The following is a 25,474-nucleotide window of genomic DNA, read 5'->3' as shown; positions in this document are numbered from 1 at the left end:
CAAACTTAACAGGGAAACATTAGTGTATTTGTATGTTTTTGTTTTCATTTCATTTTTTATATTCTGAGAACCCAGACTAATAGTCTCTGACTAAAGAGATCATCCTTCGATCCTTGACCACCTGCTTTTGTTATTATTATAATTTTTTTAACCTGTGAAAAATTTGAAGCGTACACAGAAAAAGGAAGAACAGTATAATCAGTCATCCTTAGGGAACTGTCTCCCAGCTTCAAGAATCATCAACGTTTTGTCTATATAAATTTAGGGCACTAAAAAGCTGATTGTGAGTGTTGAAAATGTATGGGAAACTTACTAATTGTGAATTTTTCCTCTAGGATATAATCTACCTGGGTTGTTTTGTAGGGGATGATCCACATTTTTTGAGGTCTTTCCTCAGTAAAAAAAATCTTTCAGTTTCCTGCATCTTGCATGTTTACAGCTCCCTGTTCTCATATAGTATCGCTCCTTTTGATTACCTAGTGTCTCCCTGTCTCACTGTCTTGAGAGCATTTGCTTTATCTTATCGATCTAACAGGGCCACTGGTTTGTTTGTGGACTTGCATGAAATCTTGGCATCAAGCTGCTTTGTGAACACTTTCTGGAGGCCCTCTTAGTTTTCGTACCTGACCTTTAACCTCCCCCTTCCCAAACCAAAGTACCTCGTACTACCAGTTTTTGACTCTTTCGGTGTTTCTGTAATGTAAATCAGGCTGCTTCTTGCCGCTACTTTACTGCTGGCTTCGAGCTTTGGTTTTCCTTGGTTTTCCAAGTTTGCTAAGTCAGTTACCACTTGTCTTTCCAGCTTTTATTTTTCTTATGCTGTCTTTGTACTTATGGTTATAGGTCTTTAAGGCACATCCTCCTAGTTTCTTTCAGTGGTTCTTGACAGAGAACAGTAGTAAATGCATGCATTAAATCTGTCAGCTTTCTCCGGATGTTAACATAGTATTGCTAATGCTGTTTGGTGTAGCTGGGACATAGTACACAGCTTGGCTTTAGGGTCAGGAAGACCAAAAGAACATCTCCTGAAGTTCAGAGCAAGGAGTGTTATTTTTATTTTAGAAAGGTAATCAGACGAGATCGGGTGCGTTCAGAGTGGTATGGCCGTAGACATAAAAAGGTAATCAGGGCGCCAGTGGGGGCAAGGTTTGGAATGGAGTAAAACTAAGGTCAAGGAAAGTAGTTGCAGACTTTCTGTTAACCATGAAGGAGATGATGTAGATCTGAAGTAAATGCGATAGAGAGAAGGGAAAAGATTTGAAAAATACTAGACAGAATGAAGGATTGTTTAGATGTTGGGTGAGTAAGAAGAGGAACCAGGAGGTGGTTGAGATACGATTTATCACTAAGTAGATAGTGGTTCAGGTCACTTGAGTTTGGAAATGCAGGGAGAGGAACCAATTTCAGGAAGACAGTGAGTTGGTTCAGTGGTCAGCTTAAGAGTTTGAGCTGGCTTCTGGATGATGATGTCCTTGTAGCTATTCACTCTGTTTGGAGTTCAGAGATTGAGGGTTGGAGGTAACAGATTTGGACATTTTCAGCATGCAGATGGCACAGGAGAAGGCAATCAAAAACAATACCCTGGGGAATGCCAATATTTAGGGGGTATTCTTTTTTTTTCCCCTTAACCTAAAAAAAAATATTAATAAGTATAAATTCATAGGCTGTTGCAAAGATAGTACAGAGTATCCTTCACCTCATTTTCCCTTTTGTCTTATGTAATGATAGTATAGTATGATTTCTGCCCCTTGAAGCATTTCTGATAATTTTAATAACTGTTGAATTTACTTTTGAGCTTTTGTAGTGTTATACACAATGTCCTATTGTGATTATTTCATAGTGTTGCAGACAATGTTTTGTAGTTTATAACTGTGGGCCAAGAGAATGTTCAAATTTATTTAAAGCTGAATATCTGGGATTGGACACATTCTTTAGGCCATTAGACTACAAAGGTGAATGTCTTCAGGCTTTGACCCGAGAGACTCTTACATGTTTAGCAGTTGCTTACTTTGATATGTCTAAAGCTAGCATCTTGTGCTTAATTGATGTGTGCTAAGTAAGTAGATGGATTCTAAGTTTTCTAGGAAATTTTAAGTCTACTTGATAATAAAAATGAACTTGACTGGTTTATCTTAATGTTCTTTGTGTTGTTGTTCTGTTAAAGATTGAATTGTAGAGACTGAAATTAAACTAAATTTTAAAATCCAGTATACTACTTTGTTAATTGTGACATTTTAATAATCCTCTTTCTTTAAAAACATCTTTAATAAGGTCTTTCAACTGATTTTTAGTTACAGAAGGGGTCAAACTTTTTGAAGGATTAAACTTTATGTATTTCCACTGAGGTAGCTGCCCCACTAATAAAGATGGAACTGAGTATAAGATAAATACATGTAGATTTTGTTGCACTGTAATTTATTATAAACTGTATTGATACTTGAATTATTTCCTAAATAAGGGAGGTGTTTGATACTTTATTGGTTTCCTTTCTGTGTTTATCAGATTAGAGAGATTATTATGGATTAGAAATTGACTTTTTATCTATTTCATTTTCTTGTAGAGCGCTTAGACTTAGTGTGCTTCCCTGAGTCAACCTCTGTAAGACAGTTACTAGGCAAACTAGAACTTGAGATAAAACCCCCTCTTCTTCCTCCATCTTTGTGTTCTTGGGTCAGTAATACGAGCAAAAATTGTTCATTTAAAAAAAAAAAAAAAAAAGCTTACAAAACCAAAGAATCTCTTTTACCCTCTTCCAGCATCCTTTTCCCCTTCCCATATTTAATTAGTGTTAATTTTTTCTATATGCTCCCTAGAAACATTTTTATGCATATATCTCATATGCATATAGGTAGATATTTTTAAAAATTCTTGGACCTTGTGCAATTGTTATACACACACTTTTGCGCCCTTTAAATCCAGTTAGTAATTATTTTTGAGGTTGTTTTCATTCCATGCCTAATCCTTTTTCATTGGCTGCTCAGTATTCTGGAATATGAATGTACTATGATACAGTTATTTTACTGATGAACATTTTGATTGGGTTCATTTAGAGATGATTTATAGAATTTAATATAGCAGTGTTAGTACTTTTTAAGTAGAGAAGAGAAACAATTTATATGTGGAATCTCTTAAAACGAACAGGTGTTTATAGCCTTGGTGTACATGGTTTTATTACCATTAGGCAATTGAATAGTATTTTTTTGCTACTTGCTGTTCAGTTGTAAACAGAACTAACCTTGTTTTAGTAGTGCTGTAGTTAGGACCATCCCAGAAAATCTGATTGATTTATTTTTTATAAGTTTGTTTTAGGACCTTTTTATATGATAGGTTATTTTTTTGGTGGGGGTGGGATCTTAGAGTGTCTTATGTTAAGTTTTATTTATACTTCCCATAGGGATTAGGAGCAGACAGCAAGAACCTGTACCCTTTCCTGCTCCCAGTTATTCAACTGAGTACAGATGTTTCCCAGCCTCCACATGTTTATCTTCTGGAAGATGGTTTAGAATTATGGTAAGAGGAAAAATTTGATACCCTGGATTCCCCCCCCCCCCCCCCCCGCCCCGGCCTTCCATACTCTCATGCCAATAAAGCAAAGGTCATGTAACAGGGCTTAAAAATTCAGCATTTAAAAACAAAAACATGAAATCACTTTCCCTGAACTGGGTAACATAATAGCTCCATCTGTTCTTGGCAGCTGTCACTCAGTGTAGGCTCTTAGTAGTCAAAGTTCAAAGGGAAAATTTCAGTAAGAACTTGGCTGCATTTAATATTTGCGAATTTGAAATGTAAAATGGGGAGAGCGCAATAAATTTTCAAAACTAAAAATGACTTAAAACTTGCAGCCTGTTAAATGGGATGTTTTGGGGGGTGTTGAGTTATTTTTCAGCCTCTTACTACCTTACCCAGTAAGTATTGAGATACTGTACCTCAGCCCCAAATGCTGAGGCTACTTAGTCTTGACTTGACTAATTATTTTACCAAGTGAGTAGTATGTCATGTTGAAAAGTAAAAAGGAAAAACTCTGTTTCTGAGGTGGCTCTGTACCACAGACCTGTAGTAACTGACCACTATGTGAGGAACTGTGCCAGAACATAGAAAATCCTTTTGCTTTACTAAGCTTATCTTACGCATAGCAGCAATTTTCTGCAGGGCCAATTATAATACAGGAAAGGCTTAAACATTCTGATATATAAACTATTGAAATTAAAAAATGAAAATCACAGAAATAACCATAGAAAAAGTGAACATTTCTGGTTTCCTTTCTTCCTCCTCTCTCTTCCTCCCTTCATTCCTTCCTGCCTTAGTATTTTCTTAGATGTTTAGGAATGAACATTTTTTTGATTTTTAGAAATTGGTGCAAATTATAAATTAATGATCTATAGCAGAATACTACATGAACAGTTTTAAAACAGGTAGATATTCAATTCACAAGTTGGGTTTCTCATATTTTCTGGGTTATGTTGTTTGAACTTAAACGACTTTGGATGGTTTGATTGCAAATTAGCATGTGTTGAATCCTTTTATATTCATATATTTTTATTTGTACAGGATGGAGCACTCTAGATCAGTTATTGGCATACTTTTTCTGTAAAGGAGCAGACAATAAGTATTTTAGGCTTTCCAGGCTATGTGTTCTCTTATCCTAACTATTCACCTCTGCTGTTTTCGTGCCAGAGTAGTCACAGATAGTATATAAAATGGCTGTGCTCCGGTAAAACATCATTTACAGAAATAGGGTGTGGGTTGAATGTGACCCATGAGCTACAGTTTGCCAAACCCTACTCTAGATTATAAATTAAAACATTAGTCTCTGGCACATTTCTGTAAACATGTATCTATATGATGTTAACTATTAGAAAAACTAAAAATATTAGCTATAGTAATGAGATAGACTCAGATACTTAACAATATATTAGCATATATGTATATATATTAGTAGACTTAGTATATTAATGTGTGTATTAAAGGTCTATAAATTTTTTTTTTTTTTTTTTTTTAAAGATTTTATTTATTTGACAGAGAGAGAGATAGTGAGAGCAGGAACACAAGCAGGGGGAGTGGGAGAGGGAGAAGCAGGCCTCCCGCAGAGCAGGGAGCCCGATGCGGGGCTCGATCCCAGGATCCTGGGATCATGACCTGAGCCGAAGGCAGACGCCCAACGACTGAGCCACCCAGGTGCCCCAGGTCTATAAATTTTTTTAAGGATTACCTGAGCAGGTAATAATAAAAGTACTTGCTCTGTTAATAGTGGTCTTTTTAGTTATATGTAAACAAAATGAAATCATTAGAGTACTTGTGACTTTTTTTTGCTTTTGTTTTTGTTTTGCCAAATTGCTTCGTAGCTAAGATTCTTTAAATCGAACCAGGGTTGGGGCGCCTGGGTGGCTCAGTTGGTTAAGCGACTGCCTTCGGCTCAGGTCATGATCCTGGAGTCCCGGGATCAGGTCCCGCATCGGGCTCCCTGCTCAGCAGGGAGTCTGCTTCTCCCTCTGACCCTCCCCCCTCTCATGCTCTATCTCATTCTCTCTCTCAAATAAATAAATAAAATCTTTAAAAAAAAAAAAAAAAAAAAAAATAAATAAATAAATAAATAAATAAATCGAACCAGGGTACACATTTCTTCATATATTTTTCTTAGTTAGAACACCTCTTCGGAATCAGATGTAGGTTACACCACTGCATTAGGTGTGTAATCATTGTCTGTGAAACTCCCGTTTCCTTATCTGTAGAATGAGGAGGTATAATTCCTACCTCACATGGCTGTTGTGAGGATGAGGTAGTGTTTGTAAAGTGGTTAGCACTTTGTATATGACATTGAAAGCCCGAGAATCATTGAGATTGCCTAGGAAGGAAAGGGCAGGTGTGGAACAGTCAGAATCCCAGATTCCAAGGTCACATCAGAGGTGACAGAGAAGAGCTGTCTAGTGATAGAGCAGGAAGACCAAGCCAAGAGAGGAGAATATTTCCTGAAAGAGAGAGTGGTCAGCTATGTCAAATGTTGCTGATTATCCTTGTTAGAGGAGTACAAAGAAGTGAATTTGGCCCATGGAGATGATAGGAGGGGTTTCAGTAAAGTGGTAAGAATAAGTTAGAATTGAAATTATTTAAGTACAGACTGTGAGCATTGACAACTTCGGGAGCATTTACTATGAAGAGGAGTGTAGAAATTGGGCAGCAGTTGGCTGGTGTGGGGGGATGCAGGGTCTAGAGGGATGGATGAGCCTCAGGAGTGATAAAATTGGAGGCAAGAAGGGATGGGATTTAGCCTATGTAGGGTTTTTTTTTTGTTTGTTTGTTTAAATAGCATCAGGGATACTTCATCCATTTTAACTGGGGGCAGGAAGATGGATTTTTGTATTATAGTGGGATGAGATGGGAAGGTGTTCGATCAAATAGATACGTTTTCTCAACTAAATGTGAACTGTAGCCATCAGTGTAGTGTTAACGGCTGGAGTTGAAGTATGTATAAGATAAGAGGGATTTGTGGAGAAAAGAGATGTAAAATAATTATCTTGGAGAATGGGAATTTGAACTTACTAGGGATAATCAGTAGCAAGAGATGTTTGTGGTCATATATACCAAGTAAAACTCTTCCGACTGATTATGTGGGGTTTTTTCCCCGTAAAGTTTATTCCCCCACTCTTGATCTAACATGCTAGAGATTTGTCAGTGTTAACTAGTCTTCTCAAAGAACCAACTTTTGGATTTGATTCTCTTTGTTGTATTTTTGTTTTCTGTTTATTAATGCTCTTATATTTATCATTTCCACTTTCTACTTACTTTAAGTTTTTGTCATTTGACCTACCTTCTGAGACTCAATTCGGTAATTATTTTTTCTTCTTTCCTCATATGAACATGTAATACTATAAAATATTTTTAAGCAGAATTTGAACAAACCTTGCATTTGAACAAACCTGCATAAAGGGCTAGTATTTTTTCCTTCTTTTTAAAGGAAGTACATAGGGTAATGGAGACTGGTCAACAATAAGCATCAGCTATATACCATTAATTGTAATATGCTCTTCATTATTAAAAACAAAAACAAAAACCAAAAAACTGGTTTGATTGCCTTTTGCCATCCACTTAGGAGATTTAGAACCTTAAAAAAAAAACAAAAAACCCTAAAACCTCTCTCTTTAAAAAATGATTTCCTGAAATAAACTTTTCTTGCTAGGGTGAATTCTACTTTTAAAATGTCATACAAGTCTATTTTCTGGTATTTTATCAGATTTTATTTTTTCCTTTAATTATAAATGAGTTGGATTGACAGTCCATATTTTGTGATACTGATTTCATATCAGTGTCATGTTTCTTTTACCAATTTACCAGTTATAAAAGTGATTTTTTTTTTTCATACTGGAGTGATCTCTATAATACAGTAACTCTTTGGATGATTTGAAAATTTAGTAATAAAGGGAACTGAAAATGGATTCATGGCAGTGGCTGGGGAGTCATTCATAGTTTGGTAATATTCTGAAGTTGTTTCTTAGTTGTTAATTTATACATACTTGGGTTTTGATTTTCCATGTCTGTTACAATTTGGGTACTTAATACCTTAAGATACTAATAAAAAAAAAAACCTTACATACATTTGCCTTATCTCTGCTATTTGCAGTTTTATTTTTCTTTTGCCTCTAAAGTACATTTATTAGAGATTTTTCTTTTTATTAATAAATATGAAAGAAGTACATGTTAGATTTTATGAGTTTTCCTATGTTTCTATCCTTTCATTACTTTATTTCTCCTTCAGATTTTTTTACTTCCTACACTTAGCTGGGTATATTTTCTTAAAGCTATAAAAAATTGTTACTTTATCACCTTAAGTGCTAAAACATGTAAAGCTATGAATTTGTCTTGGCTTATAACTGCCTATTTCCCTAAAGTCTTGATATATAATGTCCTGTTTTTTATTTTGGTGGTAGCATTATGGATTTTTAATGTCTCCTTTGCCTCAGTCTCATCTATTTTTTGCTGGTACTAAAGTATATGATTGAGGTCTGGACTTATTGCATTGTAAATACAACATATCACTTGTTCAATTTTTTAAAAATTAATATGAATTTTAATGACTATAGGCTTTGCTTTTGTAGCATATTCATATCAATAGTAATGATGATATAAAAGATGCAGATTTTATTCTTTCTAACTAGTGGGTTGTATAGTTCAAATCAGTGTTTTACTTCTTAATTTTGACACTGGTTTATTAAAATACCCATCTAGTTTTCTTGTGTCAGTGTCCCTTTTTATTTCTAGCATTCTTTTTTTTTTTTTTTAAACTGGTCAATAGGGTTTTATTTCAGTATTTCATAAACTTTTAAATAGAATCAGGTAAAAAAAAAAACATTTCAAAAAGTGCAAAATATTAGAAAGCTAATCAGTGCTATTAATCTTTCCATGCAGACAATCTCTTGTTGAGCTAAGCAATACAAATTCTGTAGCAGGGAATATGTATAAAATGATACTCTACAGAGTTTAAACATAGGCTTGGTCAAGACATTGCACATGATACAACTGAAGTAGTGCAAATAATACACAGCTAAGAATTTAAATCAAACTTACTATCCTGTGTACTATACAACCGTGATGATACCATAGGTGGAGAGACAAGATATAAAGCTCCTTTACAGTTGCCTGCCCATCACCATCAGAAAACTATTTCTAGCATTCTTGATCTGTAACTTTTAAAAGATATTATTCACTGCACAAAATTTTGGTATTTTTGTATATTGTTAAAATATTTAATAAACACAGTATTTAAAATTTAAAATATTTTCATGAAGCATCAAGTGATGTAATATATATGTATTCATTGATTAACTTTTCACTTTTTACTTATTTTGCATTTAAATTTTACCTGCTATATCATCATATGGTTTACTTTATTTAGATTTGACTTAACTGTCTTTGTTCAGTGTTTACATTTTAGCTTTTCTGTTTGAAATTTAGTTGTGTTTCATATACAGTTCAAATTTTTATATTTTGTATTTTAACTTAACCAGAGATGCTTTACCTCAAAAGAACTTTCATGCTCTTATACTTATTTGTTGAATTGATACACCTGTCTTTTTACCTGATGCTCCATGTTTCCTATATTTTTTGTGGAAGGGTAACATTAAAATTTACATTTCTCTAGTTAAAGATTTGGTACATATAACTTTGTCTAATTATTCATCAGAATAGTAACTTATCTCTTTCCTAAGTGCTTTGACTTTGTCTCTCTTTCTTCCTTTCTAATTCTTGATTTGAAGTTGGAGTTAAATGCTATGTCATCTTATTTTTAAGTACTTTAAACTTTTCAAGATTTTTTTCCTTTTTAAAATACTATGGCTTGTGTTGTGGAAACGAGCATAGGTAGTGAGAGTGACAATGACCTGAATGTCTTTTTACTAAGGTAATGACATTGGGAGGGAAGAATTCATATGGAATTTTAATTTGGATCCAATGACAGAGTTTGAAACATCTTCTGAGATTTAGAATATGCCCATCAGTTTTTTTCTCACTGAGATATCGTGACTGGATTGTGGTTTTTCTTTTGATTTCATTGTTATTGTAAAGGTGAATAGGATAAAATTTTTAAAATCTTTTGTTTTATTCTTTAAAAATGGAATCAAATCCTGTTCTTGTTGATCCGAGTTAAAGTGTCTAAAAATATTATTGCTTGTATATGTGGCACGTACTTCATTTTTGGGGTGGCTGGTTTCTCTTGTGTCCCCCTTCCTCTTCCAAATTTTGGCATTTAAAATTTGTGAAATAGGGGCCCCTGGGTGGCTCAGTCGGTTAAGCGTCTGCCTTCAGCTCAGGTCATGGTCCCAGGGTCCTGGGATTGAGCCCCGCATCGGGCTCCCTGCTCAGCGGGAAGCCTGCCTCTCCCTCTCCCTCTGCTTGCTGCTTCCCCTGCTTGTGCTCTCTCTCTGTCAAATAAATAAGTAAAATCTTAAAAATAAATAAATAAAATAAAATTTGTGAAATAGTTCATAGATTAATAGGGAAGTCATATTATTTGTAAATATTTATAACTTACATAAAATGAAAATCCATTTCCTGTACCCTCGTTAAGAAATGGGATAGTAAGAATGTCTTTGAAGCCCATGGTATGGCATGTTTGTTGAATTCTCCTGTTTTGATTTCAGGGATGACCCACTGTACCAGTTTTTTTTTGTTTTCATTCCTTGGTTTTCTTTCTTGTAATGTTTTTAAAATCACGTGTGTGTGTGTGTGTCTTTCTAAACAGTATATTCTAACTTCATATAAATTTTATAGCTTGTCTTCTAACTTGCTTATTTTTTTTTTTGCTCCCTGTTCTAAGATTGATCCATATTGATGAGTTTAAGGGTATGAATGTCACAATTCATATACACCATTGTGGTTGATGTTCAAATAATGCAACTGAACATTTTGTACATGACAATGTATGCAGATGTATGAGACCTTATTCACTAGGTCATAGGTATGTGCACATATACGTATTTCACTTTTTCAGATGATAATTACTTTTCAAGTGATGAGACTAACTTCCTCCTGCCAGCAGTGTGCAAGAGTTCTCATTGTTCATAGCTTTGCCAATACCTGTTATGTCAGACTTTGGAAATTTTGCTAATCTGGTAGGGGTAAAATTGTACCTTGTTTTGCTTATATTTTACATTTTCTTGATTACTAGTTCAGTATCTTTTTGTATTTTTTATAGTCCGGTTTATTGACAGTTTTTGGATGGATCCTCTTTGGAATGCTGGTTCATGTGCTCTCTACATTTGTCTTTTATTAACCTCTTATATTCCTTTGGACTGTTCCCTTTTCATTTATATGTATTGGAAACAATCTTCTCCCAGTATGTGACTTACATTTTGACTTTTTTTTTTTTTTTTAAGATTTTACTTATTTATTTGACAGAGAGAGACACAGCCAGAGAGGGAACACAAGCAGGGGGAGTGGGAGAGGGAGAAGCTTCCCACAGAGCAGGAGGCCCGATGAGGGGCTCGATCCCAGGATCCTGGGATCATGACCTGAGCTGAAGGCAGACGCTTAACGGCTGAGCCACCCAGGCGCCCCACATTTTGACTTTTTTGAGGCATCTTTTGATACACAGTAATCGTTAACTTTAATGTAGTCATATTTATCTCTTTTTCCTTAATCTTTCTTTAACTTAAAGCTCTAATTATGTTCTCCTGACGTTATCCTTCTCATATAAAATTGGAATTAATTTCTGTATTTCATGTGAGGTAGAGGCCCAGTAGCTCACCACCAGTGACTGAATTGTCCAGCCTTTTCTTAACCTGGGAGCTGCCTCTTTCATAAAGGAGCAGGTCTGTTTCTTGTGTTACTCTGTTTACGATATTAAATACATTGATTTTATAGTAAGCCATAATATGCGGTAAAAGAAGTGCCCCCCCCAACCCCCATATGTTTTGTTTTCTTGGCAAATTTCTTGTTTGTTCTTGGTCATTTGCCTTCCAAATCATTCTAGAACTCAGCTTTTCTAATTTCTAGGGAAAAGCCTGTGGGGATTTGAATGAAGTTTTGATTCTGTATAACAATTTAGAGAGAATTGACATCTTTATGGTGCTGGATTTTTATATCAGTGACTCTTAGAGTAAGATCTATTTAAATCTTAAGTATTTGTTTTGATATATAGAAATTGAGCTGATTTTTATATACAGTGTATTGATATATTCAGCAACCTTGTTGAAGTCTCTTAGTGATTAAAGTACTTCTTTCCCCCTCTCTTTTCTATCAGTCATATCTTCTGTGAATAAAGACTGTTTAACTTTTTCCTCTCACCCTTGTGTCTTTTATTAATTAATTGGCATATCATGCGAGGAGCCCTCCATACATATACTCAATAGATGTGAAGGTAGACAAGATAAAAAATAGAGGATATTTTTTGAGGTGTGATTGTGTTTTTCCAAGAGAATGGTGTCAAATGTCATTAGGTGTGTTTTCTACGAGTGTTTGGTAGGTACCCTCTTACCAGATTAAGGACTTATTTCTGTTTATAATAGGATAGTTTTGATAATGAACGTTAGATTTTGAATAGGATCCCCTCCTCTTTTCTTGCAGCTGTTTTGACAATCATGTTTTTTCTCCATTAACTTCTTGGGTGGGGAGTGAGGAGGTAAACCAGCTGCACACTTCCCTGATAAACCACAACCCATATATATTTTATTTTTTATACATTGGTTCTTTCATATTTCCCAGTGTCTCTTGAAAGGACACATGAATAACATGTGACAGAAAAATAAAAACAAAGCAATTTTTGTCTCTCCTTGACGATAATCATGCTTTTGCTTTATCATTATAATTTTATTGTAAATATTTTAGTATGTAGTTACTTCCCTTACTATTTTTGCTGTGTATATAGAAATAATAATATATGATTTATAGATGGGTTTTAAATTTTGACAAATTTGGTAATTTTTTTCCTAGAAAGATAACTTTCATAACTTTGTGTATTGTCCATTTTTCTTTCTTCTTTAGATGGGACAATTTTAATAAGTTGTAATGTTAACAGCTTAATGGTTATAGAAAGAGACTTAATCATCTGTTTTTCTTCCTAGGTTAGTGACTTTGGAAAACAGCCCAAGTGTTACACCAGAGTTGCTTCGTATATTTCAGAATATGTCCCCACTTCTTGGTATGTGTGAAAGTGTAAAACACAATACTGTTTTTGAATGCAGTGATAATTTGGGGCCTGATAGGTGACTAAATTATACCTTCCATTTTTACAGAAGTCCCTCGTATTCACAAACAAGTTTAATAGTGTTTTAATAGTTTTTAGGTATGTTTCTATATAACTTTTTAGAACCATTTCTGCTTATTAAAGAGTAGACACTAAATTTACTAAATAACTAAAACCAAAAAAGTGTTCTTGGAAAATTAATTCCATATTAAGTTTGAACTTTGCCTGGTAAAGTTTTTATGTTTCATAGCAGGTTCTATAAGGTATTTAAAAGACTGTATTGTAAAGCTGCTTCTGTATACCATGGTATTACCCAGTTTCCTTTACAAAATGATTTTATGCTGTCACTTGTTCACAAATGAGCTCTGTACATATTTCTGATTTAGCTAAGGTACCAACAACATGAAGACTATTAAATATTGGCAAATCATATTTATTGTTTAAGTATTACTGACGTATAGAGATGCAAAATCATGAAGCGTAATATTCTAGAAGCATCATTTGTGGCACATGGGATGGGAGAACTGGACACTGTGCTGGGAGCGGGGCCTTAGTCTCTTAGGCCACCTTGGATGAGATCTAATTAGGTTTTTTTTTTTCCAATCTGAACATGTTTTCTGATGATAATTAATACTAGAGAATACTTTCCTGTTACATGTCACCTACCATTCATAAGTATGTAATACCTTATATTTTAAAAAACATAATATTTTGTTTATAGAGTTGTTTTGTGAGGGATTTTACCAGTGGATATTCACATTTAAACTCTCTTGGAGTAATATAAAGATTGTATACAGTGCTGTTTATGGGCCTTTATGATTCTTTTTCAGTCTGCAGAATACTATAATTTATTTATAAAATGTAAAAATTCAGTTTTTTGCATTTATAGTAACCATTCTTCAAGAGTGATCCATGAAACATCTTTAATTCCTTCATTAGAACTTTGTGTCCACTAACTAAATATTGTTGGGAGAGGGCATTTACAGCAATATCTGAAGACTTTTTTTTCTGGGAATTTATTTGTAGTGAGTAGTTTTATTAGACGAAAATATTACTGAGGTATAATGTTACACCAGAAAAGTAGATTTACTTTTTCACAGATCAACAAATGTGGACTAAAACACTATTATAACTGATTAGAAAACATCTCATTTGCTGGATGGTCATAGTGGGTAGATAATGTAATTAGTCCTTCACATTTTCTTTATTTTCTATTATTTTACCCCATTCTTCAGAATAGATCTCAAATAATACCAAAAAGCATCTGTTTTCTGATAAAGAGCCGCTTGCCATTTATCATCTAGTGTCCCTATAAAATTGTTGGAAAAAAATCCCAAAGATGAAGACTGTGGCAATAGACCAGTCACTTGTTGCTAGTCTCCTAAAAAAGTTTTATCTTTTTTTAAGAAACCGTAGGGAAAGAAAGTGGAAAATGTCCTTTCACTCCTTTAACTCTGGTAAAGGCCTTTTAGTTCTACTCTTCCTAACTTGGAGACCAAATACAGTGTCATTCTGGGTAATCCACAGTGCTTCTTTGTACTTGACCTAGGAATAGAAACCTCAACCAGAGCCATTGTCAACTTTGTCATGAACAGGATTCAGCCGTTTTCGCTTATGGGTGACGTTATACAGTGATTTCACTTTGCCTATGTTATTTGACCCCAAACCCAGCATGCCTGACCTTTACAGTGTAACAAGAGAAGGGTGGGTAGACAGGAAAAAGACTTAAAAAGTATTGACTAACCCTACTAAGACTTTATGACAGTATTTTGAGTGTAGATTTAGGTAAGCACTGTAGTACAGTTTAACCATAGAAAGCTCTGTAGTTGATGCATTTAGATATGTATTTAGAGCAGTGTCTGGTGGGGCACGTGGGTGGCTCAGTCGGTGAAGCATCCGACTCTTGATTTCGCTCGGTCATGATATGAGGGTCGTGAGATTGAGCCCCGCATCTGGCTCCACCCCCAGTGGGGAGTCTGCTTGAGATTCTCCCTCTTGCTCTGGTCCTTCCCCTGCTTGTACAGGTGTGCACACATGCACATGCTCTTTCTGTCTCTCTAATAAAAGTAAATAAATCTTTAAAAAAATGTCTGCCACATAGTAAAGATTATTTGTTTTGCAATTATATGTATTACTATTACTGTTAATATTACTGCTATTTTATTTTATTTTATTTTAAGATTTTATTTATTTATTTGAGAGAGAGAACGAGAGACAGAGAGCATGAGAGGGAGGAGGGTCAGAGGGAGAAGCAGACCCCCCGCCGAGCAGGGAGCCCGATGCGGGACTCGATCCAGGGACTCCAGGATCATGACCTGAGCCGAAGGCAGTCGCTTAACCAACTGAGCCACCCAGGCGCCCCAATATTACTGCTATTTTAAAAGAAAAAGCAACCACAGTCAATGAAGGATTTGTTACTTAACTAAATCAAGAACTACTAAAATTTCATCCTTGTGATAATACTAGATTTAAGCTTTTTTAATATTCAAAAATTTTAAAAATTCTGTATTTTACAGATAGTAACAGTGAATATAGATTATATGGAAGCTATTGAATTAGTTTGTTTCCTGCTTTCTCTTTGAAAACAAACATTGTATGTAATTTGTTTTATGTATTATGGTATGTATATTTGCTTCGATAAATGAAGAAATTCTGTTTACACATTATGTCTGTGCATGTTTAGTATACCTTGACAACAGTGTTACCTTTATTCTTGAGTATCATATTCTTGAGTATCACAAAACTCATTTTTACATGTAACATTTTGCATATACATTATTTTATATTAGCTTTAGAATTTATTTTGAAATATAACCAGAATATTTATTTTAATCTTTTAAGACTATAAATCAAAATGAATACTTACTTTTCTTATCAGTGAAAACATATTCTTTGTCATTGTATCTATGATTTTTAAAAATTATTGAATATGATAGCTATTACTTTTTTATAAGTAGAAATAAAGCTGTTGGCAGGAATTTTCTCATTTTCATGAAGGGGGGAAATCGGAGGGGGAGACGAACCATGAGAGACTATGGACTCTGACAAACAAACTGAGGGTTCTAGAGGGGACGGGGGGTGGGTGGATGGGTTAGCCTGGTGATGGGTATTAAAGAGGGCACATACTGCATGGAGCACTGGGCGTTATGCACAAACAATGAATCATGGAACACTACATCAAAAACTAATGATGTAATGTATGGTGATTAACATAACAATAAAAAATAAAGTTATAAATAAATAAATAAAATACATAAGACCAACAATATTGAATACTATTTAGATGTTTAAGTTAATGATTTTTAAGATATGTTAAGTGTGTGAATAAATACAAGGCTAAAATTCATTTTATATCCTTTTTCCTAAATGTAAGTAGAACCAGAGGAATTTAAAGTAGAACCAAGGGGCGCCTGGGTGGCTCAGTCGTTAAGTGTCTGCCTTCGGCTCAGGTTATGATCCCAGGGTCCTGGGATCGAGCCCCACATCGGGCTCGCTGCTTGGCAAGAAGCCTGCTTCTCCCTCTCCCACTCCCCCTGCTTGTGTTCCTGCTCTCGCTGTCTCTCTGTCAAATAAATAAATAAGATCTTTAAAAATTAAAAAAATAAAATTAAAAAATTAAAAAAATAATAATAAAAAATAGAACCAAAAGCTATCACTAAAAATAATTCTGATAACTTAGTTCTAAGGGCTTGTTTTTAAAATCCTTTAAATCTGTTTTATAGTGTTAATTTACTTAGTATTCTCATTACTTTTTTTTTTTTTTTTTTTAAGATTTTATTTATTTATTTGACAGAGGCAGACGGTTAACGACTGAGCCACCCAGGCACCCCTGATAGTTACATTTTTAAGAATATTTTTTATGTGTAAGTTCTTACAGGAGAGCAGATTTGAAGACGAGTCCAAGGATTGAGAATTATCTAAACACAGTATTGAAAGTTTTTGGAGTGTAATAGGACTCTTTTCATAAGTAGCATATCATATCCAGTGCCAGTGCAGTAGCACTCAGTAGATGCTTATTGAGTGAACCATTTAAGCACTTGTAAAAATATGATGGTAAAATGATTCAGTTCCAGGGCACCTGGGTGGCTCAGTCGTTAAGCGTCTGCCTTAGGCTCTGGTCGTGGGCCCTGGGTCCTGGGATCGAGCCCCACATCAGGCTCCCTGCTCCGCAGGAAGCCTGCTTCTCCCTCCCCCACTCCCCCTCCTTGTGTTCCCTCTCTCGCTATGTCTCCCTCTGTCAAATAAATAAAATCTTAAAAAAAAAAAAAATTCAGTTCCTTGTCGTTTACCATGCTGGCACTAGAAACGTAGTTTGAAATGAAAGTTTGGTATATATGATTATGTGCTTGTTTTCTGAAAGGAATAAAAAACCTGGGAGCTTAATTTTTTTCCCTAAATTCTTTTAACTAGTGCCAGGTATATGGGGAAGTACTCAGTTATAGGTTGATGTCAGTTCTTAGATAGCTGTTTGAATCCCAGTAGTCTGAACAGCACTCAGAAGGTTTGTAAAGAACTGTATATAACTTAGTTTTAAATAAAGTGCTTCATTTAAACTGATTTTGAACATTGAATTAACCTGTCCTTTTTAAAATAAATTCTTTGGCAGAACTAAGTTCAGAAAATCTCAGAACCTGCTTTAAGATCATCAATGGTTATATCTTTTTATCATCAACAGAATTTCTACAGGTATGTTGTACAGTTTTTGCATTGTAAAAATTTGTGTAGTTCTTACTTTGATTGTCTCTCATTTGAAATCAAGAGGTACCTTTTAAATGAAGATTGATCAGTTACTTTAAGGGGAGAAAAAACTTTATAAGCACTGTAGGGCAGATGTGATGCAGTTCCATGAACTGTTACTTAACACAGAAAGTATCTCTATAAATAAATACAGCCTTATATTTCTGTAAAAATCAGTATCGCAGTAAACTGTATTTTTATTTTCTAAGCTTTTTCTAAGAGTTCTAATTGAAACTTTATATACTTAGACCTTAAGTATATAGTTTTCAAATAGATTGTAATGAGTTCCAAATTTAATTTTTGCCTGTTTTGATACTGCAAATATATTTATATGTATATTTTGACTTTTGATTGAATTTCAGACATATGCAGTGGGTCTCTGTCAGTCGTTTTGTGAGCTGCTAAAGGAAATTACTACAGAAGGTCAAGTTCAAGTACTCAAGGTACTGTCATATTTTAAATGAATATTGTTGTAAGTTTTTCATCTGTATTTTGTGAAATTGGACCTTCATTTGGGTTTGGATGATTGTCAAGGAGAAGAGTACTTCTAGACAGTATTTTCTTTTAGTGGTAATCAATTACTATAATTCTGGGCCAGGGGTTTCAAATTTGAATGTGGATACAGATCTCCTGAGGATGTTGTTAAAATAATGTGGATTCCACATTTCTGACAAGGTCCCTGCTGATGGTATCCTAATCAAGGTCCATCTCCCCACCCCATCCTGAGACCTCACTTTTAAGGAAGGCTTTAAAAATGTTTAGGAATTGTCCAAAAGCTGGTGACATGTAATACTTCTCACTGCTCCAGTTGGTTAGCCTACTTTTGGGAAGAAATTTTATTATAATTTGGGACTTTTAATTTGTGTTGGCATCATAGTTATACTATGAAACTTGTATCGATTGAGTATGATTTAGAGCCAGTATAAAATCATTATGTTGTATACCTGAAAATAATATAATGTTATGTGTCAGTTATACCTCAATTAAAAAAAAACTTTAAAAAATAAGCTCTGAGTTAATGTTTATGCATTATATCTATATAGATTAAGGATATATATTATCTTTATATATTGTATATCATTGTGTAGAATAGGAACAGGCTCTGAGTTGTATATATTTATGTATTAAAGATATAGTATCAATTAGATATATATTTATAAACGTAAGTGTATTTATAAATTTATATGAAATATATATTTACATGTATATGTATACATATATACATATGTGCTTCATGTTTGTACTTTGCAAGAAGATGTACCTGTTAACCCTTCCTGCACTCCCCCACTTCCCTGATTTCTTAGCTGTGTTCTAAGTCAGATATGGTCAGATATGCAAGATGGTTAAGTGAAGTGTTAATTATCATAACAAAGTTGCATTTATCGTATGAGAATGATGGCATTTCTTTAGATCCTAAAAACTATATGATTTCCTCCCAGTGAAATTAAAAAGTCTTTGCCCAAAGAGGTTCATTGTAAGAAATGTATAATTGACCCTTGAACAACACAAGGTTAGAGTTGGAGACCCTCTGCACATTGAAAATCCAGGTTTAACTTCTGACTCCTCATAAACTAAACTACTAATACCCTGCTGTTGACCGAAATCTTAAAGATAACATAAACAGTCAATTAACACATATCTTTTAAGTTATATGTATTATATACTGTATTCTTATAAGAAGAGAGAGAGAAAAGAAAATGTTAAGAAAATCATGAGATAAAATGAAAAAAAACTCATGAGAAAATGCATATCTAGTACTGTACTATATTGAAAAAAATCTGCATATATGTGGACCTGTGCAATTCAAACCCTTGTTCAAGGGTCAGCTGTATGTAACTAATCACAATAATTGTCATAGTAATCCACAGTATATTTGGGGGACTAAGTGGGTAAAAGTTTGTGCATATGGTAAAATCTTCTTTTGTATTAACCACTATGATAGCTGCTATACATCTAATAAGAGTAATCATCAGTTTGAAGTTATTCAAGCATTATAATATTTAATGTGTTGTTCTTCAGATATTTATTGTACACACGCACAAATAAAACTCCAGATATCCGTGTTACAATGCTTGTTAATTCGACTCTCAAATTGGTTGCATTTCGTAGCTTTGGTCATTATTCATTTATTCACCGTATAGGTTATAGGTCAGCACACTTTTTCTATAAAGGACCAGGTAGTAAATGTTTTAGGCTTTGTGGGCCATACAGTCTTTGTCTCAACTATTTGTATCTGCTGTTGTAGAATTGAAAGCAGTTATAGATGATAAGTAAATGGATGAGTGTGGCTGTATTTCATTAATGCTTTATTTACAGAATTATGGCATGGGCATAGTTTGCCAACCCTTGGTATTAGTATTCAGTTTTTAGTTATAAAGTGATCAGACAGGGAGGCACCTATAATTAAAGACTTTGTATGTTTCCTAGGGCTGCCATAACAAAGTACCACAACCCAGGTGGCTTAAAACAACAGAAATTAATTTATAGTATTTATAGTAATTATCTTTCTCACGGGGTACTAGACACTGAAAGTCTGAAATCAAGGTGTTGGCAGGGCCATGCTCTCTCTGAAGACTCTGGGGGAAAGTTTGTTCCATGCCTTTGTCTTAGCTTGTGGTGATGGCCAGCAAGCTTTGGCTTCCTTGGCTTGTATATGTGTCATTTCAATCTCTGCTTTCCTTTGTTACATGACGTTCTCCTTGTATCTCTGTTTTCTCTTCTAATAAGAGTACCAGTCCTAATGGATTAGAGGCCTACCCTAAAAATACCATCCTAACCCAATTGCATTTGCAAAGACGCTGTTTCCAGCCACGTTTACGGGTACCTGGGATTAGGACTCCAACATATCTTTTTGGAAGACACAGTTCAACCCATAACAAGCATTTACTGTTAAAAAGTGAAAAGATGGTTTTTGTGTGTGGGGATGAAGTATGGAGGACTTGATTGGAGTAGGTTTTGTAAATGAAAGTGACCCAGTAGAAGGGAGGATGGCTCTAGATAATACAAGGGATTGGGATTTCGGATCAAGAGCATTTGTGGAAAGATTAGCTTGAAAGGGGAGCAGGAGTTTGTTTTCTGAGAGAGTTGGCAAAAAGTGGCAGTGATTGAAGCTGTAGATAATCATGTTTGGTGAGAAGTGTAGGAAACTGGTGTGTGACCTTGGTGTTTTCAGTTACAAAGGAGACAAGGTTAGAGCTGCTTGATGACTGTCACTCTTGAGGCAGAGGTACACTGCAAGATGATGAGACTATTGTACTTTCCACAGGTTGGGGGCATGAATATTACTCATCTCAGTATTCATTCTTAAATGAATTCTGCATTACTGATGTTAAAGATGGTACTTAAGATTCTTGACTGACTTACATATTAGAACAGTGTCTTTAGGCTTTAAGAGAATTCTTATAATATAGAAAGGCTTTTAACAGGAGTTGAAATAAGAACTTTGGTTAATTCTGATTTTTCCCAGAAAGTCCATTTATCAAACCCATTACTTCACCATACTGTCTGTTTTTTGCTTTTCTGTATTTGAAATCACAGTAGAAACTTTAAACCAAGATAATGTTGTAAACTAAAAATAGGGCACATACGGTAAAATATGATAAAACTCTGATTTTAGTTTCATAGATTCTTTAGTTTCTTTTTTAGTATAGGGGTTAAAGCATGAGAACGTAAGCCCCAGTTACGAAAGAAGCATGTGGTCTTTGAAGGGGTAATTACAGAAATCTGTGGCTTCTAGAGACCACCCTGGATGCTTGAGGCCTGGTCTACTCTCACCCCCACTATTTTCACAGTATTCTCTAAGCTGCAGAGATTACAAGTAACATTGGACATGTTTACAAAAATGTTCTTGTGAATTTCTAATGCATTTATGCCCTTTCCAAACTGATGTAGTGGCAATATATAATTTTACTGAGGACCTCATCTGTCTTATGTAATCTTAGCTTCATCTTTTGTCTTGGTGGTAATTTCTTTTCTGGAAGTAGAGAGAGATAAGGAGTCAACACTATGGCCTTAATTCTAACCGAGGAAAAAGTGACTGGCTATGTGGGAGTGATAGAAATTTGAGAGGAAATTGCCATGTCATTTTGATGTTGTCTTTATAGATTTGTGTGTGTGCGCACGTGTGTGTGTTTCTCCTCTAGCTTTTCCATTATCCTAACTTAAATAAATTATGTATTCTCCTTCCTCTGAATGCATACAATGTAAGTGATGTGGAAGCAAGGGGAATCTGTAATTCTTACGTTAAGGATTGCACAGCAAATATACCTGCATCCAGTAGAAATGCCAACTGAAGCATACTAACTGCCCATTTCCAGTGTTATTCTCCTCTTGACCTGCGCTTTGGTTTGCACATCCATCTCTGCTACTTTACACAGTTCTTATGTGTAAGAACTGGGCTTAAATTCTTTCATTTGTTATATAAGGGATTGTGCCACATGAAATTTTAATAATTTGTAAGTATGCATTATCTGAAATCTCTGTTAAATTTTAATGTATATATTCTGAGTGTTAAGAAAAGAGGTTGTTGCTTATGTTTAAACACCTCTGAGAAAAAGTTTGAATTGAAAGTGGTTTTTTTTCCTCCTGCTTTTATACTTTTTTTTTTTTAGTAACTACTGAAAGACAAATTGTCCTGAGCCATATGAAATGGGCATTGTGAAATTCATTGGCAAAATGAAGCAGGTTTTTAAGGATATGTCCTAAGGAGAATGTTTACTTTCTTTTTAGTATTTGTTTTTTATTATATTCTTGCAAAATCACGTAATCAGAGGCAGTAGAGCAGGAGAGCGCGGTAGGTAGGACTGTGGACCAAAGCGAAACTGCCAGCGTTCGAGTATTGGCTCTGCTGCTTCACAGCCGGGTGCGGTGAGCGGCCTCATCTCTGCCCCTCACCTTCTGGCTAGAACATGGGGATGAAAACTTCACTTGTATCCTAGAGTTGAGATGAGGATCCCAGGGGCTTACACGTATAAGGCACTAACAACAATGCCTACCATGTAATCACGTAATATTAAGTGTTTGCTATTTTTACCTAACTGTATAATTAAATAGTTGTCTAATTATATAATCTCCCTTCGGGGCAGAATAGGCTACTGTACTTGGAGGCCAAATAATTTATTTTGGTTGTTAAGATTTTGGGCTGTAAGAAAAAACAAGTTATTCTACCTCATCTTTTGACCATTTCTTCTAAATAAGTGTTTATTTAAAAATAAAAAGAATACATTAGTTAAAACTTCAATACTAAGCAGGCTATTTACACAGTGCTAGAGCTTTATTTTTTATCAAGAATTATATATCTCAGCTGGCCCTTTAAACAAATAATACATTATATGTTAAAAAGAAGAAGAAGATAGCAGGAGGGGAAAAATGAAGGGGGGGAAATCGGAGGGGGAGATGAACCATGAGAGACTATGGACTCTGAGAAACAAACTGAGGGTTCTAGAGGGGAGGGGAGTGGGAGGATGGGTTAGCCTGGTGATGGGTATTAAAGAGGGCACATATTGCTTGGAGCACTGGGTGTTATATGCAAACAATGAATCATGGAACACTACATCAAAAACTAATGATGTATGGTGATTAACATAACATAATAAAAAAAATAAAATAGAACTGTAAAGTAAAAAATAAATAAATAAAATTAGTTGTATTTAATTCTTTCTTGCTTTCCGGAGTAGTAGCACAGTCTTTTAAAAAACTTTTGTTACGAAAATTTCCAAATTTATATAATGTATAACACCACCCTTACAACTTTACTGGGAAAAAAAATCTTTTTGCTTCTCCTTTTTCCTTTGATGTGAAAGAAGGTGATATCATTGTTTCTTAATTGTACCTAATAATATTTGATTTAAAAATTCAGTGCAAATCATTTATCATGCAAGTATACATTAAAATAATTCGTATCATTTAACATAAGTTACAGATTAAGCCAATTTGTAGATATGCCAGCAGGAGTTCATTGATAGGATATAAGGACTTCAATTAAAAATTGGCCACCTAATAACATTTAACACTATTTTTGTGTAAGCATTGTTATAGCTAAACCAGTACATTTTATTTGAAATCTCAGAAACTGGATTTTATTATTTAATTGATGATAAATACTAAGAGTATGCTAATTATCATGAATAAATTACTTGTTTTTTAAATGAAAGAATATTTTAGGACAGTGGTCCTTTTATGCCTGTACTTGAAAGCTAAGAGAACTCAACATTTTTGTCTTTTTCCTATTCTCAGTGTTCCAGTAAAGGTGTAATAATAATAGTTTTTCATATTAACTCATTATTTTCATTTTTAATACCTCTCAGATACTGTTTCTTAATATAGTATGCCATATAACATTTTTAATATATTTTTGGCTAAATGTCACTGTTATACTTGTTTCTGACAGTATCTGGAAGTAAGTGCTTTGTTCTTTGAAGCAGAAAATTACAATGTTACGAAAATTGGATAGAGAGATAAGTATGCCTGCTTTTGGAACAAATAGTTAAGAGCAAAAATAGGCTTTATTATATTTTGTGAGTCAGAACAAATTATCTAGGTGAATACAATTATATTCTAAAAATACTCAAATTTAAATTGTTAACATCTCTTTAATTTGAAATTTGTCTGTATGTATACATACCACTTTGAGTTTAGAAATTCTCTTGTCAGGTCTTATCAAGTAGTAATGAGCCAGGTTGCTTTCATTCACTGTGGTAAGGCTTATTTAAGATGGCACAAATATTTTTAAGGTACAATTTATTCTGTAATAATAATAGTAATAGCTAATACTAGCATTTACTGTATGCTACACATTTCTAAGCACATAACATAGAGTTCATTCAATCCTCACATAAACTTATGATGATAGTACTATTCTTTCCCCCATTTTACAGATGAGAAATTAAATCACAAAGAGGTAAATACCTTGTCCAAGGTCACACACCTAGTAAGTATTGGAGCCATGATATAAATGTAGGCATTCTGACTTCAGGATCTATGCTATTACCACCTTGTTTGCCATGTAAGCCTAAAACCAGAAAATGGTTTGACTGCAAGACACCAGCTAAAAGCCTGCATTTTTCACAGGGATTTTATTTTATTTTATTTTATTTTTTTTTAAAGATTTTATTTATTCATTTTGAGAGAGAGACAGAGCACAAGCAGAGGGAGAGGGAGAAGCAGACTCTCCGCTGAGCAGGGAGCCCGATGCAGGGCTTGATCCCAGGACCCCGAGATAATGACCTGAGCCGAAGGCAGACGCTTAACTATCTGAGCCACCCAGGCACCCCCACAGGGATTTTAAAAACATGGTCTGTTCCAAGTATATTTAGAAAAGGGATGGATTAAAACTAATATGTATCAGTTTAATTTGTAATAGCAAAATGCTGATAAAAAATAATTCATAATAGGTAATAAGGTGAACCATACAGAAGGGTACTGTGCAGCTTAGAAAGAAACGAAGACGGCCTGTATACAGTGTTAGTGTTAGAGTGATTCTGAGACTATAAGCAAAGACCAGTGTCTAGCGTTTTCTTATGTTTAAAGAGTGCAACCTACAGAGCGATAGAAAAATAAGCCAAATTAATAAAGGTGGTCATGTGGGCAGAAGACGGAGAGAGGGTAAAAGGTTGATCTTTCAGGATGTGTATCTGTTTTTTACTTTGGTTTTTGGAGCCAAATAGATATTTTACATGATTTAAAATAATAAAGTAAAAGCAGTTCCTAAAGATGAAAAACAAGCTAAAACATTTGAATCTATTATTGTGTTGGTACCATAGCCATTGGAGAAGAGTATTTCAAGTAATTTTAGTATATAGTATTTTACATGTGGATCCCTGGTGGGATAGGTCAGAACAAAAAGAAACACAAGGTGATTAAAAATTGCATTCAGGGGGCGCCTGGGTGGCTCAGTTGGTTAAGCAGCTGCCTTCGGCTCAGGTCATGATCCTGCAGTCCCTGGATCGAGTCCCGCATCGGGTTCCCTGCTCGGCAGGGAGTCTGCTTCGCCCTCTGACCCTATCCCCTCTCATGTGTTCTCTCTCTCTCATTCTCTCTCTCTCAAATAAATAAATAAAATCTTTA

General features: G+C 34.6%; 1 protein-coding gene across 3 annotated transcripts in view; it reads left to right on the top strand.

Annotated features, from left to right (window-relative positions):
- The window catches only part of IPO11 (importin 11), a 209,479-nt gene that overhangs the window by 96,372 nt on the left and 87,633 nt on the right, over positions 1-25,474 (top strand). For all 3 annotated transcript variants that reach the window (XM_032404353.1, XM_032404355.1, XM_032404354.1), the window contains 4 exons: positions 3,395-3,510; positions 12,552-12,628; positions 17,280-17,359; positions 17,773-17,853. In XM_032404353.1, coding sequence (XP_032260244.1) covers positions 3,395-3,510; positions 12,552-12,628; positions 17,280-17,359; positions 17,773-17,853 — 354 coding nt within the window. The remainder of the gene's footprint in view (positions 1-3,394; positions 3,511-12,551; positions 12,629-17,279; positions 17,360-17,772; positions 17,854-25,474) is intronic.

This window comes from Phoca vitulina, unplaced genomic scaffold (genome assembly GCF_004348235.1).
Source record: "Phoca vitulina isolate PV1807 unplaced genomic scaffold, GSC_HSeal_1.0 scaffold6, whole genome shotgun sequence".
NCBI classification, from domain to species: Eukaryota; Metazoa; Chordata; class Mammalia; order Carnivora; family Phocidae; genus Phoca; species Phoca vitulina.
This window is presented reverse-complemented; position numbering and strand designations above follow the sequence as displayed.